Genomic DNA, 15,475 nt, shown 5'->3' with positions numbered 1-15,475 from the left:
CTAAATGTTGTTTGGGACGCTGATAAATTAGACATATTTTAATGATATTTATAGTCAAACTCCATTTTGTTTATGAGCCTCTTGTTAACAGTTAAAAAGTCAATTTAATGTCAACATTTTTCGCTGGCAAAATAAAGTACGGCTCCTTGATTTTTAATCTACTCCGGTAAATAAAACAGTAATGCCATGGCATATTTGACCAGACGACGTTGGGTAAGTATTGTACTGTAAATCCTGTTTGTTATTGCTAACAAATGGCTTTAAAAGATCCCTGGTTGGCCATTGTGAGGAGAATGTTATTTACCACTTCTAACAAGCTTGATTTTATGTTCTTTTCAGCCTGTTACAACCCCAGCGGTGCTGCTCGTTGTAAGCACACCGGGATTGTTAGTGTCTGATAATAGAGAATTGTGGGGGGCACAACAGGACAAAGATTAGAAAGGTAAGAAAGAAGTCTTTGTGTTTTTTTTTTCCTGCGCAATGGATTTCTGAACCTGGCTTTTCTTTGGGAAAAAGCAGGTCTCATTGACATGCAAACACACCTTCTCAACTCTCCTCCCTCACACATACCCACTCTGAAGATTATGCATACACCACGGGGAGTGTGTTAATCTTAGGTGAAGGAAATTCTTTGAGCGAGAAGTGTGTTCCATATTTCTGCGCGCTGTGCCGCTCCATTCAAATTGGAAAAATAATCAGAGTTGAATCCTCCTCTCAGGGATGGGGATGGGGGAGAATTTGGGAAGGAGCCACGAAGCGTAGGGAGACAGAAAGTGGGCAGAGACTTAACAGGAGGCGAAGGAGGGTAAAGAGGTAGAACGCGGTGAGATGGAGTTTGGAATAGGTTACCAATTACTGGGTCACGGGGTCGACGTTTTCATCTGTTGCCACAATGCCAGATGTAGCCTTCGATTTGCTATAATGTGTGTGTTTGTGAGGAGTCATTTTTACACTAATTTTCTACCAACACACCGCTAAAGGTTATTTCAGGGAAACTGTTATATTATGTGACAAAAAGACTAAATGAGACTAACAGCCCAATTAGCCCTGATTGATACCTGAAGTCCTTGGGGATGTACTGGCAACGTTTGCAGCATTATAAAAATACTGAGGCTGTCAAAGTTAACACAATATTTGCAAGATTGTTACTTTCTGTAGGTGATGTGCTGGCTTAGAGTTAAAATAAGGAAAACATAGGTAGTGCAAAACAAATCTAGTGCATGTATATATATGTATATGTGTGTATATATATATATATATATATATATATATATATATTAGGGGTGTTGGAAAAAATCGATTCGAGCACGAATCGAATGGAATACGTTGTGCTATTCAGAATCGATTCTTATTTTTTTTAAATTGATTTTATTTGTATTTATTTTTTTTATTCAATCCAACAAAACAATACACAGCTATATCATAACAATGCAATCCAATTCCAAAACCAAACCTGACCCAGCAACACTCAGAACTGCAATAAAGACACAAGCACGAAACAGAACAAACCAAAAGTAGTGAAACAAAAATGAATATTATCAACAACAGTATCAATATTAGTTATAATTTCAGCATAGCAGTGATTAAAAATCCCTCATTGACATTATCATCAGACATTTATAAAAATAAAAAAAAGAACAATAGTGCCACAGTGGCTTACACTTGTATTGCATCTCATAAGCTTGACAACACACTGTGTCCAATGTTTTCAAAGTCATATTTTTGGTTCTTTTAATAGTTCAAACAAATTTACATTATTGCAATCATTTGATAAAACATTGTCCTCTACAATTATAAAAGTTTAAAAATAAAATCTACTACTCTGCTAGCATGACAGCAAACTGAGGTAGATCCCTCTGAAATCCTATGTATTGAATGAATACAGAATCGTTTTGAATCGGAAAAATATCATGTTTGAATCGAGAATCGAATCGAATCGAATCGAAAAAAAATCGATACATTATCGAATCGTGACCCCAAGAATCGATATTGAATCGAATCGTGGGACACCCAAAGATTCACAGCCCTAATATATATATATATATATATATATATATATATATATATATATATATATATATATATATATATATATGTGTGTGTATATATATATATGTATATATACATGTGTATATATATATATATATATTTTTATATATATATAGATATATATAGATATACATATATATATATATATATATATATATATATATATATATATATATATATATATATATATATATATATATATATAGATATATATATATATATATATATATATATATATATATATATCTATATATATATATATATATATATATATATATATATATATATGTATGTATGTATGTATGTATGTATGTATATGTATCGTCTGGTATTGCTAACTTTGTCAGTGTTCCCAAGTAATGTAATCAATAGCAAAAATCACAATACCACGTCCAAAACCCAGTTTGTAACAGTAGTGAGCCTCACATTTTGTCAGGTATTATGTGCGATAAGGTCCTAAAGGCCTGTGTGTTTCTGTAAAGAGTTTCTTGTGTTGAGCTTTTCAAAAACATTTTTAATAAACCAACATTTGCAAAAAGCAAACCGGTTTACGTTCACATGTTAATGGTAATAAAAACTTGATAATGATCTGATGTTAGATTGCTTATTTACGAGTTAACTATGGGCAACATGCAATAACCGCAATTAAATATTTAAATTGTTTGACACCCTTAAAAATACATATTTAATCGTAATGTTAACACCAAAGTTGATGCTAACACACCATGAGCGGTATCCAGGCTGGTCCACCAATATAATCCTTCTGAGAGTGAGTTTTTTTTCCTGAAATTTTTAACTAAAGGAAAACACCAAAAACAAACGTCTCTGCCACATGACGTTAATTTTCAAGAGGATATAAACCACTAAAGCATGTGATTTGAGGTTGCATTGCAGTATGATCTCATGGAGTATATGATCACATATCTTAATTTCTTTACCAGCAAGCAAACTCTTCTAATTTCCCAAAAACATGCACCCTTACTGTGTTGCAGATGCTTTTAATGTCCCGACAAATACTTTGCAAGATGGCGCTTTTATTGTTGAGTTTGACCCTCATAAGTCAGACTGATTTCACACACAGTCAATGTGCTCTCCAAAAAAATCCACTGTAACTTTATGGTGTTAAGTCGAATTTGGCGCAAACATTTTTTGCAATTAAAAGCACTTGTGTTAGAAATCTGAGCATAATATATTTAAAAAGATGGTCCCCATCAAGTAAAACTTATTTTCAGAAGCTTCTCCTTCTCCTTTGTGTTGACTCTATAGAACTGTTGTCCCTACCTGTGAAGACTGAGGCGGTGACCATTTTGCTTTCTTGGCTCCCTCTGACAGCATTCAGACTGATTTCATATTCAGTAGCGGGGAACAGACTAGACAAGGTGTAGTTGGTCACGTCGCTGTCAATCACCACGCTGTCCACTCGTCCTGCATCATACACAGAAAAACACAGGCTTTGTCGCCACTTACATCATCAAACCCATCAACACATAATGATGCATTAGGGCAAATACAGTTATCTCACGGAAATATGCAAACATCTAAGTCAGGGGTGTCAAACTCAAATACAGAGTGGGCCAAAATTTTAAACAGAACAAAGCCGCGGGCCAAAGTTGAACAAATTAACCTTTTAATAAGGACCCAAACAAGTTTTGCATTAAATATTGAACAAGCAAGGCTTATATAACTTCAGTGACATGCGAAATCCAGTTTCAAATAATAATAATAATAATGATTAACAATATATCAATGGCATATCAAATACAATTTAAATAAAAATGTTATGCCTTTTTTTCTATTTGCAATCTTCTGAGGTAAATATCATTTTTTTTACACAGGCTAATAATAAATTTGAAACTAAAATAACAATTATGAATGAACCAAACATTCAAGCTTTGAAGTAGCAAGAGAAAATGCATGCATAAAACGTTAATTATTGGTCAGTTTGCTGGAAGTTTCCCGGAAGAGTTAGTGCTGAAAGGGGTGCCGGTTATTTGTTCTCTGGGGTTATAGCCCACATCCCTATCTATGAATAAACTTAGAATATCTGCAGGCAATTGATAACTTCTTGCTTTAAACATTAGAAGCCATGTCAAATATGCTACTAAATCAGGAAATTTGAACAGTTTTGACCTTTAAAATAAGCTATATGTGTGCTCCTTGAACCCCACATTACGGATAATTCTAAGTGTGTGTTTTTGTAAGATTGTTAAGGGATGTATGTTGTTTTATAATTATTTACCCAAACTTATGCTCATTAACTTAAGTAGGGATAAATGAGTGAATAGTAGAGTTGCTGGAGGGATTCTCCATCTAGCTTTTGTCGTGCTTTTGCCAGCACTCCTGTTACGGTGCGGATCTTCACCCAAAATGTGTTTGTCATTCTTGTATGGTGTGGGTTCACAGTGTGGCGCATATTTGTAACAGTGCTAAATTTGTTTATACGGCCACCCTCAGTGTGACCTGTATGACTGTTAACCAAGTATGCTTGCATTCACTTGTGCGTGTGTGTGTGTGTGTGTGTGTAAAAGCCACAAATATTATGTGACACGCTGTTAGTATGGAGGAAAACCGGACGTGACGACAGGTTGTAGATAACGCTAAAGGCAGTGCCTCAAATGCGCGCCCCCAATATAGTTGTCTAGGTGGAAATCGGTAGAAATTCGGTAGAATGGTTGCCCTGGGAGATTTTCGGGAGCGACACTGAACTTCGGGAGTCTACCAGGAAAATTAGGAGGGTTGGCAAGTATGTGTATTAGCGGTGAATGCGGTGTTACAGCGGCACCGACGCCGTATAAAACCGGCGGCCCAGCCCTAATGCTAAATTGATATTGCCTCAAAGGCTAAATTAAATTACAAGGCGGGCCAGGTTTGGCCTGTGGGCCAGAGTTTGACACCCATGATCTAAGTCGGGTACACTACCTCTGGCTGACTGATAGGACAACTTGTAGTACTCAAATGGAGCCAGCGGTTTTATCCATGAAACGGTCATTGTGTCCTCGGCCACGGCAGACACAGTCATCTGTTTGGGTGGGTCCATACCTGTAAAGTACACTCTGGTCAGGCACGCAATTGACCATGCACTAACCTGTGCAATTATTGAGTAAAACCATGCCTTCATGGGTCACATCTGTGACTCACTGAGCTCTAAGTGCACATTATGAATTTCAAACACAGCAATTTGCAAACACTTTTGGAGAACAAGCACCATTAAAAGTACATTTTGCAGCACATTTGAATAGTCAAAACTGTCATTAGGCCAAGGAGAAAGGAAGGACATACACAATATTGCAAAACTATTTGGCCACCTGCCTTGACTCACATATAAACTTGAAGTGCCATCCCATTCCTAACTCATAGGTTTCAATATTATGTCGGTCCACCTTTTGCAGTTATTACAGTTTCAACTCTTCTGGTAAGGCTGTCCACAAGGTTGCGTAGTGTGTTTATAGGACATTTTCGACCATTCTTCCATAAGCGCATTAGTGAGGTCACACACTGATGTTGGTCGAAATGACCTGGCTCTTGGTCTCCGTTCTAATTCATCCCAAAGGTGTTCAATCGGGTGCAGGCCAGTCAAGTTCATCCACACCAGACTTTGTCATCCATGTCTTTACGGACCTTGCTTTGTGCACTGGTGCATAGTCATGTTGGAAGAGGAAGGGGCCCGCTCCAAACTGTTCACACAAGAATGGGAGCATGGAATTGGCATCCTCGAGCATTCAAAGTTCCTTTCACTGGAACTAAGGGGCCAAGCCCAACTCCTGAACAATAAACCCAAACCATAATTCCTCCTCCACCGAATTTCCCACTCGGCACAATGCAGTCCAAAATGCACCGTTCTCCTGGCAACCTCCAGACCCAGACTCTTCCATCAGATTTCCAGATGGAAAAGCGTGAGATATCATTCCAGAGAATGCGTCTCCACTGCTCTAAAGTCCAGTGTCGACGTGCTTTACACCACATCATCCGACGCTTTGCATTGGCTTTGGTGATGTATGGCTTAGATTCAGCTGCTCGGCCATGGAAACCCAATCCATGAAGCTCTCTGCGTACTGTACGTGGGCTAATTGGAAGTTCACATGAAGTTCGGAGCTCTGTAGCAACTGACTGTGCAGAAAGTTGGCGACTACGCTGCACGATGCGCTTTGGCATCCGCTGACCCCTCTGTCAGTTTACATGGCCTACCACTTTGTGGCTGAGTTGCTGTTGTTCCCAAACTGACAATTTTTAAGTTAAAATGTGTCTCCTGAGAGTGTTGGGAAAGGTTACAGCGAAGAAAATGTGAGCAAACAATTAAACTGATGGCAGGTACTGAGCTATGCGACACATAAAGTTGTCAAAGACAGAAAACGGTGTACAAAAGAAAGTAGGAGAGGTGGATAATGAGGAGATTAAAGCACTATCCCCTATGAGAAACATTTCAAATCAAAAGAATAATGACTATTATTCATGAGCAGAGGGAGGTAATTTATAATTCCTGGCTTTGAAATTCGTGAGTTTCCACCTGGATGAAAAAACCCCACAGCTTTTATATAAAAAGGAGTTGTGCCCATTCAGGCATGGTTATCTTACTAAATATGTTTGCTCTGGTAAAGGTGAAACTTGCATGATAGCTAATCTTGTTTATTATTTAATGAAGATTGCACAGGAGTCAGGTAACACAGAATAATAACACAGCAGCTGCTATGTAGCGATATTTTTAAAAGTTAAAGCTAAAGTCCCAATGATTGTCACAGTCACACTGGGTGTTGGGAAATTATCCTCTGCATTTGACCCATCCCCATGTTCACCTCTTGGGAGGTGAGGGGAGCAGTGAGCAGCAGCTGTGGCCGAAGTCGGGAATCAATTGGTGATTTAACCCCCAATTCCCACCTTTGATGCTGAGTGCCAAGCAGGGAGGTAATGGGTCCCATTTTTTGTAGTCTTTGTTATGAACTCATAACCTCCTAGTCTCCGGGCGGACACTCTAACAATAAAAGTCTAAATAAAAAGTGATAGGAATAATCAGCACACACTTAAGAAGAAATTATCACAAAACAATCATCTAATTTTCTTGCCTTTTTCAATGCAAGCAGCTACGTGTGTCCTGGATGAAAAACTCTTAAAATCAAGACATGGTAGATCAAAATATGATCCAAAGAGAACTCAGCTTAGCCATACATCATAACAGTTTTAATTTAAAAAGCATATATACTACAACTTTTCTACACAATACATTTTTACAAACAGTATGAATAGAAAAATAATGTGTGACGACTGGGAAATTGGTAAAGAGTCTTTAGTTCAGGAGTCAGCAACCCTAAACATTGAAAGAGCCATATTGGACCATAAATAAAAATAAAAAATCTGTCCGGAGCTTCAAAAAATTAAAAGCATTATATAAGTGTTATAATGAAGGCAACACATGATTTAAGTGTCTATATTAACTACAGCAGCCTACTATCAAAGGCTGACACAAATCTTCCTTGACAGAATTGTTGTAGTTTAATTTTAATTTTACACATTTTTGCAATATTGAAGATCATTAGTAAAAAGAGGCTTCTCAGAGGATGAGATAACCTCTGGAAATTACTGGCTCAGAATGGCCAAAGGTATAGACGTGTGTGTCCAGGTTTTACGGAAACGCCATGATGTCGTCTTCTAATGGACTTATTACAATCTTTGCGAGCTGGGTAACGTTTGCTGTGGTCTGGAACAACATGGCACACAAACAACACAGGAATGCAAATGTAAATTAAATACACACATGACATAAGTATAGGAAATTAAATGAGCTCAAATATACCAACAAATGAGGCATAATGATGCAATATGTATATACAGCTCTAATTAGCTCGTTGTCATGCATTGACCACAAATGCTTGATTAACAGTCCAACAACTCAATAACATCAACAAAGCTCACCGTTGTGCATTCACGCACAGCATAAAACATTTTGTGGACAAAATGAGACAAAAAAGAAGTGTCATAAAACGTGTTTTTCTGTGGCAGCATCGGAGAAAGTAGTACATGTAAACAAACAACAACGGAGTTCAAGGATTACTGAAAATAGTAGGACAAAAGGTCACTCGTCAAATACTCTCATCAGTGAAGTATGTTTAATATAAACAGGGGGATTTCTAACAATTAAGGTTTGTGTCATGTTTGTTCTCCTACAGAAACTAAAGTAAAACAAAACATATATATATATATATATATATATATATATATATATATATATATATATATAGATTTTTTTTTAAAATCTTTTTCCATTTTCCCACATTTTTTAAAAGGCGGCGATAAAGAGCCTCTCAAGCCGTGGGTTGCTGACCCCGTTTTAGTGTGATACAGCTGCTTATCATGGCAATCCAAATATGAACACATATATGGTGTTCCCCCACCACTTTACAGTTCACTTAGTACAGTCTCAGTGCAACGTGGATTTTTAGAAACATGTATGAAAACATAAATTTGATATTACCAGTCATTTATTTAGTAGTGAAACTGATTTGCCTAAGTAACATCCTACACAGGACACTATTGATTGATGACAGACCAATCACAGAGCACTATGTTCCTGATAAATGGTAAATAGGTTATACGTGTATAACGCTTTTCACACACAGCAATGGAGGAGCCTACCCATCATCCGTGGGAGAAATTTATTGATTTCTATTTTAGTATTGGCCTACCATATAAAGACATCAAATCGTATTGTGGCCAAACAACAGAGCACAGATGATGGGTAGGCTCCCGCATGCTCCTGCTCCTCCATCGCCGTGTCTGTTTTACTTCCGGTTCATTGACATAGGAAAAAAAACATTTGCAAGATCTCGCAAAACATCTATGTCCCTTTAGGGCAGGGGTCACCAACCTTTTTGAAACCAAGAGCTACTTCTTGGGTACTGATTAATGCGAAGGGCTACCAATTTGATACACACTCAAATAAATTGACCGAAATAGCCAATTGGCTCAATTTACCTTTAATAAATCTCTCTCTCTCTCTCTCTCTCTCTCTCTCTCTCTCTCTCTCTCTCTCTCTCTCTCTCTCTCTCTCTCTCTCTCTCTCTCTCTCTCTCTCTCTATATATATATATATATATATATAAAAAATGGGTATTTCTGTCCGTCATTCCATCGTGCATTTTATTTCCTTTTACGGAAGGTTTTTTTTAGAGAATAAATGATGAAAAAAACACTTAATTGAACGGTTTAAAAGAGGAGAAAACACGAAAAAAATGAAAATAACATTTTTAAACATACTTTATCTTCAATTTCGACTCTTTAAAATTCTAAATTCAACGGAAAAAAATGAAGAGAAAAACTAGCTAATTCCAATCTTTTGAAAAAATAAAAAAATTAATTCTTGGAACATCATTGGTAATTTTTCCTGATTAAGATTCATCTTAGGTTTTGGTGACATTTTTTAAATAGGTTAAAATCCACTTTTAAATAAGATTTACATTTGATTCTACAGACTTTTTAGATTTGCCAGAATATTTATTTTTAATTTTAATCATAATAAGTTTGAAGAAATATTTCACAAATATTCTTCGTTGAAAAAAAAGAAGCTAAAATGAAGAATTAAATTAAAATGTATTTAATATTCTTTAAAATAAAAAAATAAAAAATTCTTCAACATTGATTTAAATTGTCAGGAAAGAAGAGGAAGGAATTTAAAAGTTAAAAAAAATATGTATTTTTTTTCTCTAAAATTGTCTTTCTGAAAGTTATAAGAAGCAAAGTAAAAAAATTAATGAATTTATTTGAAAACGTAAAGACCAAGTCTTTAAAATATTTTCTTGGATTTTCAAATTCTATTTGAGTTTTGTCTCTCTTAGAATAAAAAATGTCGAGCAAAGCGAGACCAGCTTGCTAGTAAATAAATAAAATAAAATAAATTGGAGGCAGCTCACTGGTAAGTGCTGCCATTTGAGCTATTTTTAGAACAGGCCAGCGGGCTACTCATCTGGTCCTTACGGGCTACCTGGTGCCCGTGGGCACCGCGTTGGTAACCCCTGCTTTAGGGGCTCCGTACAATATTCATGTAAATCATCAAATAAGTAGCATCCCTGCTTTGCGGAACTTCACCCACCACTGCAGTGTCTGGATCGTAAATTTGCGATAATCAAAGGAACACAGTGGCCTTGTGGTTAGTGTCCACCCTAAGATCGGTAGGCCGTGAGTTCTAAACCTCGGCCGAGTTATACCAAAGACTACAACAAATGGGACACATTGCCTCCCTGCTTGGCACTCAGTATCAAGGGTTGGAATTGGGGATTAAATCACCAAATGATTCCCGAGTGTGGAGCACGCTGCTGCTCACTGATCACCTCCCAGGGGGTGAACATGGGGATGGGTCAAATGCAGAGGACGTATTTCACCACACCCAGTGGGTGTCAGACTTTGAGACTTTAACTTTTTCACACACCTGAAACTTTCTTTGGGAATAAGATTATGACACTTATAACTTGTAACACTTGCTATTCTCAAACAGGACTAATACTCTGCGAGAAACATGTTGTATAATTTTGTGCAAGCAGTATATACATACAGTACAGGCCAAAAGTTCTCGTTCAATGCGTTTTCTTTTGATTTTCATGACTATTTACATTGTAGATTTTCACTGAAGGAATCAAAACTATAAATGAACACATGGAGGGTTATGGACTTAACAAAAAAAGGTGAAATAACTGAAAACATGTTTTATATTCTAGTTTCTTCAATATAGCCACCCTTTGCAAATATTGCGGCTTTGCATACTCTTGGCATTCTCTCGTTGAGCTTCAAGAGTAATGTTTTCACTTCATAGGTGTGCTTGAAGCTCATAGGCATACCCTCAGCCTGATACGTATCCATTAAACGTGTTAGCTCACCTGTCATAAGTGATGCGGTAACTGGCTCAGAGGTAACATCTCCCTGTATTGTAATCAGGCTGACGTCGTACTGAGTGGAGGGCAGAAGCCCCTGCACCAGCGACCTGGTCTTGGAGCCGTCCAAGGTCACCTTTGAGGTGTCGGTTCCGTCCGTGGAGCTGTAACTGAGGATGAAAACATCGGCGGGCGGCGCTGGGGAGCTCCAAGCCACCAGTACTGAGTCGGAGGTCACCTCAGATAAATATAGATGAGAGACGGGCCTGATCCCTAAAAAGTCAAAAGTCATAATGGGGAAGTGTCCAAGATGGTCAAGAGCACGAAAAGTGAAGAAATGGCTTTGATTGATGGAAGCATCCATTATACAGCTGGTGATGATAAGAAGAAGTCATGATGGGAAATGGAATACGATGATGATAGAGATGTCCTGTCAGAACTCATGACAAGGAGAGCAGATGATGTCATGAAGGTAAAGAACATGAAGCAGGAAGCACTTTTCTATATACTTTACAGTCAAAGTAAAGGTTATACATCTAACTGCTATTTGCTTCTTATTTAAAATTCAAACTGCTGAAGATCAAAATCTAATGTTTTTCTTCAACACAAGTTCTCTCAGGCGCAGAAAATGAAATGCAAGACGTGAAAGTCGATGAGAAGATGACACGTAATTAACTTTTTCCGCTCCTGATCCTGCTGTCATCTCTCCCCTCATGCCCGATAATTTGAGGGGTTGTTAGTAGTGGTTTTGCAGATTGCACAGAATGATGAAGTCCATAATGATGAAAAGGTTGATGACAGGAGCTCTGGCCATGATGGCGATGAGACGAAGATTGACAAAACCATCATTTTGATGCCCAAAAGAGTCATGAAGAGGATTTTAAGACCAGCAAAAAAGCAGAATCCACCAAAATGCAAGATTAGAATGTGACTGAAATGACCATGGATTATGCGACTCAGTCTGAAGAAATCCAAGCATTCATACATTAACAAGAAAATAAAGTATGTGATTCAAGATCATTAGCAGGCTCCAAAGGTTGAGATCTACTAATTCGTTCTGTAAGCTGTCTGAAGGTATTGCATTTATTTTTAAGTATGACTCGCCCTACCAACACACTACTCAAAATATTATTTATATCTGGATATTTTTTTTTAGGTTCCCTCTTGACATATCAGCTGCGTTTGTTGTGCCGGTGGAGGTATTTTGGTCAGGTGTGAACTCGAGTTACACAATATAGACAATATGCGATACAAATTATATATTTGACTGTGTCCTGCAAAATTTTAAGTGGCAAGCAAACAAATGCGGCCTTAATGCAATCTAGCATTTTCGCTAAAAAGGGCTCGTGGCTAATGTACCTCCACAGAGAAAAGCCGCTCCCGGCTGTACAGTGTGATGGATTTATTCGCAAATACGCCTAAATATAGACCATGCGACTTAAAAAAAAAAAAAACTGTCGCACTTGTATGAACCCTTTGATCGCATTTTTCTCCTAAAATAAATCCATACAAATGTCATAAAACTAGAGTCAAATCTTCGCCCATCTGTATAGCATGTTTGAAATAAATTTAAACCCTAGCCATAACCAAATGGTCAAGTGATTGATCACTCGCACTGAGAGCTGTGTGTCTAATATGCACAAGCTACTTTTCTTACTTCTTGGTACCTGTTTCTGTGTCAGTCCAGAAATTTTAAAAATAAGGCTTGGTGTAGATATTTAGTTACATCAAAAATATTTCCATTTATGGGTTAGTTTTTGGGCCAAACTATATCGGAATAAGAGTTTTGATCCATATCACCCAGCCCTATACTCGTGTTAGCAACAGTGCTAGTATAGTTTAGGGATGTTCTCTGTGTTCAATTGAGCGTGGCGTTACAATGGCATTGTGTTTCTATGTATGAGGGCACATGTGTACTACAAAAAACATCTGGTGAAAAAGCCAAACGTACAGCACTGAGTCAGTAATAATCATCTCCATGGCGGCAAATAAACTTTGTTTCTGACAAGTATCATCCCTGGAGGACAATAAATAGCTAAACATGCTACACTACACACTGTAGGAGGATATGGTAACCGTTAACGGCTAATCTACAGCTCTTGAATGTAAACAGAGGTGAGCAGATCGACACAAATATCGCCAATAACGATACCAGTGTAGTACAGTACAGTATAGCGTCAGTATAAGGTCAATACTACAGTGGTTGGATTGATATTTTTTATTACCAAATATATTTTATCACTTTTGGTATCGTTTACAAACTTAGGAAATAAGTCTATTTAAGGACATTAAGGGCAAAAAAACAAAAAAAACAAAGGATTTAAAACAGAGCCAATAGTAGGAAATAATTTAAATAAGTCATATTACGATTTTTTATTTTCACATTTAAAATACTTTATGATCTACACAATATGTAATTGTGTTTCTTTAGTCAAAATGTGGCATGGATTATGTTTTACAGACCATCTTCAAGCTGCTTTGTGACTGTCTCTTCAGGATTCACCGTTTTGTGGGCTGTCGTATTTACGTGGCTCCACTTCAACAGCGTTTTCTCTCTGTCAGACATGTTGTAGTTTTTAGCGCTCCATATGGAGTCTACTAACAGATATAAGTTCGAACTGTACGCTAATTTGTATTAGAAATGGGAACAGCGTAAAATGCATGTGCATGTATGAGCCAGTCTGCCCCACAACAAGAGCATGGATTAGGAAAATGTCACAAATTGGGAAAAATGGCACAAATTGGGCGAATTCTACAGTATATGGCTCATGTGAAGGAAAGCAAGATTGTTTTATAAATACTGTATCCCCACAATGCCCCCGTGGTTTAATTTAAAATTTTCAGGACTTATTCAGATCCTAAATACAAAACAACAGCTACCAATAGGTTGTAAAAGTTGGTTTTGCCCTTTAAGTATTTAATTAATATTGTTACTATCTTGTGTTTTAGTATAAATATAATTGGGATCAAACATTCAATCAGTCAATTATCTTGAAAATTTAAAGAATATATATATCAACTTTAGTATGATCAATACTGTCCCTTAAAATGACCAAAACACATATTACCTGTTATTGTGAATGTGCTTGTTATTACATTACATATATTCTTAGAGTGTGTATATAATGGTAAAGGGTTATTTTTGTATAACGCTTTTTTACCTTCAAGGTACTCAAAGCGCTTTGACACTATTTCCACATTCACACACACCATCACACACTGATGGTGGGAGCTGCCATGCAAGGCCCTAATCACGCCCCATCAGGAGCAAGGGGTGAAGTTTCTTGCTCAAGGTCACAACGGACATGACGAGGTTGATAGACGGTGGGGATCGAAACAGGAACCCTCAGGTTGCTGGCACAGCCACTCTCCCAACTGCGCCACGGCGTCTAATGTTAATGGATTTTTTGGAGAGCATTATAAATACAATACAACAATTCCTATTATCTCCATGGTTAGCCAGCTTTTGCTAGCGTTTGAGTTCCAATGCCCATCCATCCATCCATCCATTTTTTACCGCTTATTCCCTTTGAGGTTGCGAGGGGCGCTGGTGCCTATCTCAGCTACAATCGGGCGGAAGGCTGGGTACACCCTGGACAAGTCGCCACCTCATCTCAGGAGTTCAAATGTATTGAAAGGAAAACATTGGTTTGCTTGTCTCAAATAAAGATTGTGAATGATAATTTAAAAAAAAGGGCAGTTACCCTTTTAAGATCCTAAGAAATACATTTTGTTTTACGTAATGGAGGTCATTATTATAAGTTCAGAGGAGCGTCCCCACACTGTGTATGGAGACAAATTTAGCTGCTGGCTGCTTGTCAGCCAGAGAGGATCAATATTTGTGATCGGCATTAATAGACATTAATCAGCAATGATCAATCACATACTTTTTCATAAAGATGGTCCACTAAAATTATATATATATATATATATATATATATATATATATATATATATATATATATATATATATATATATATATACATATATATGTATGTATGTATGTATGTGTGGGAAAACTCACAAGACTACTTCATCTCTACAGAACTGTTTCATGAGGGGTTCCCTCAATCATATTAGTTCAGGAAAAAACACAGAGGCTATTTCATTTTAAAATCCCCTGAAGAGCAGGGAAACCTGCAAAACAGGCTTGTAGAAATAAAAAAACCTCTGTGTTTTTTCCTGACATATAGATTTTTGGCCATATCGCTCATTCCTAGTGTGAATGTGATCACCCAAACCCTGTTGTGCACCAAACGATTGAACTAAGACTGCTACAGAGGTAGGTCTTGGTCCTTTTGCAAGTGAACTCTGGTGCCGTGTGGTTCACTTGAGCTCAAATGTGAACATTACACGGACTCTTACCTGTGAAGGCATCAATGGTTGCTACGTTGCTCTGCTGTCGTCCTCTCCTGGCTGCCACTGTAATGGTGTATTCCGTCCCGGGTTCCAGGTCCGTCAGAGTGGTGGTGATTTCATTTTTAGGCACAGTCACCTGGATCAGAAAGTAAATTACACTAACACGTGTACGGGGGCATGATCATTTGAAGGTTCATGTCTAGTTATATGGAGAG

The 15,475-nt window shown here is 37.5% G+C and overlaps 1 protein-coding gene across 2 annotated transcripts in view; it reads right to left on the bottom strand.

Moving 5' to 3' along the window:
- tnr (tenascin R (restrictin, janusin)) overlaps positions 1-15,475 on the bottom strand; it is a 221,649-nt gene that overhangs the window by 75,457 nt on the left and 130,717 nt on the right. The window contains exons 18-21 of one of the 2 annotated variants that reach the window (XM_061920430.1): positions 15,267-15,396; positions 10,907-11,173; positions 4,969-5,088; positions 3,331-3,474 (exon numbers count right to left, since the gene is read on the bottom strand). In XM_061920430.1, the coding sequence (XP_061776414.1) occupies positions 3,331-3,474; positions 4,969-5,088; positions 10,907-11,173; positions 15,267-15,396 (661 nt within the window). The remainder of the gene's footprint in view (positions 1-3,330; positions 3,475-4,968; positions 5,089-10,906; positions 11,174-15,266; positions 15,397-15,475) is intronic. The other variant, XM_061920431.1, reaches the window with a different exon arrangement.

This window comes from Nerophis ophidion, linkage group LG14 (assembly GCF_033978795.1).
Source record: "Nerophis ophidion isolate RoL-2023_Sa linkage group LG14, RoL_Noph_v1.0, whole genome shotgun sequence".
Taxonomy (NCBI): Eukaryota; Metazoa; Chordata; class Actinopteri; order Syngnathiformes; family Syngnathidae; genus Nerophis; species Nerophis ophidion.
This window is presented reverse-complemented; position numbering and strand designations above follow the sequence as displayed.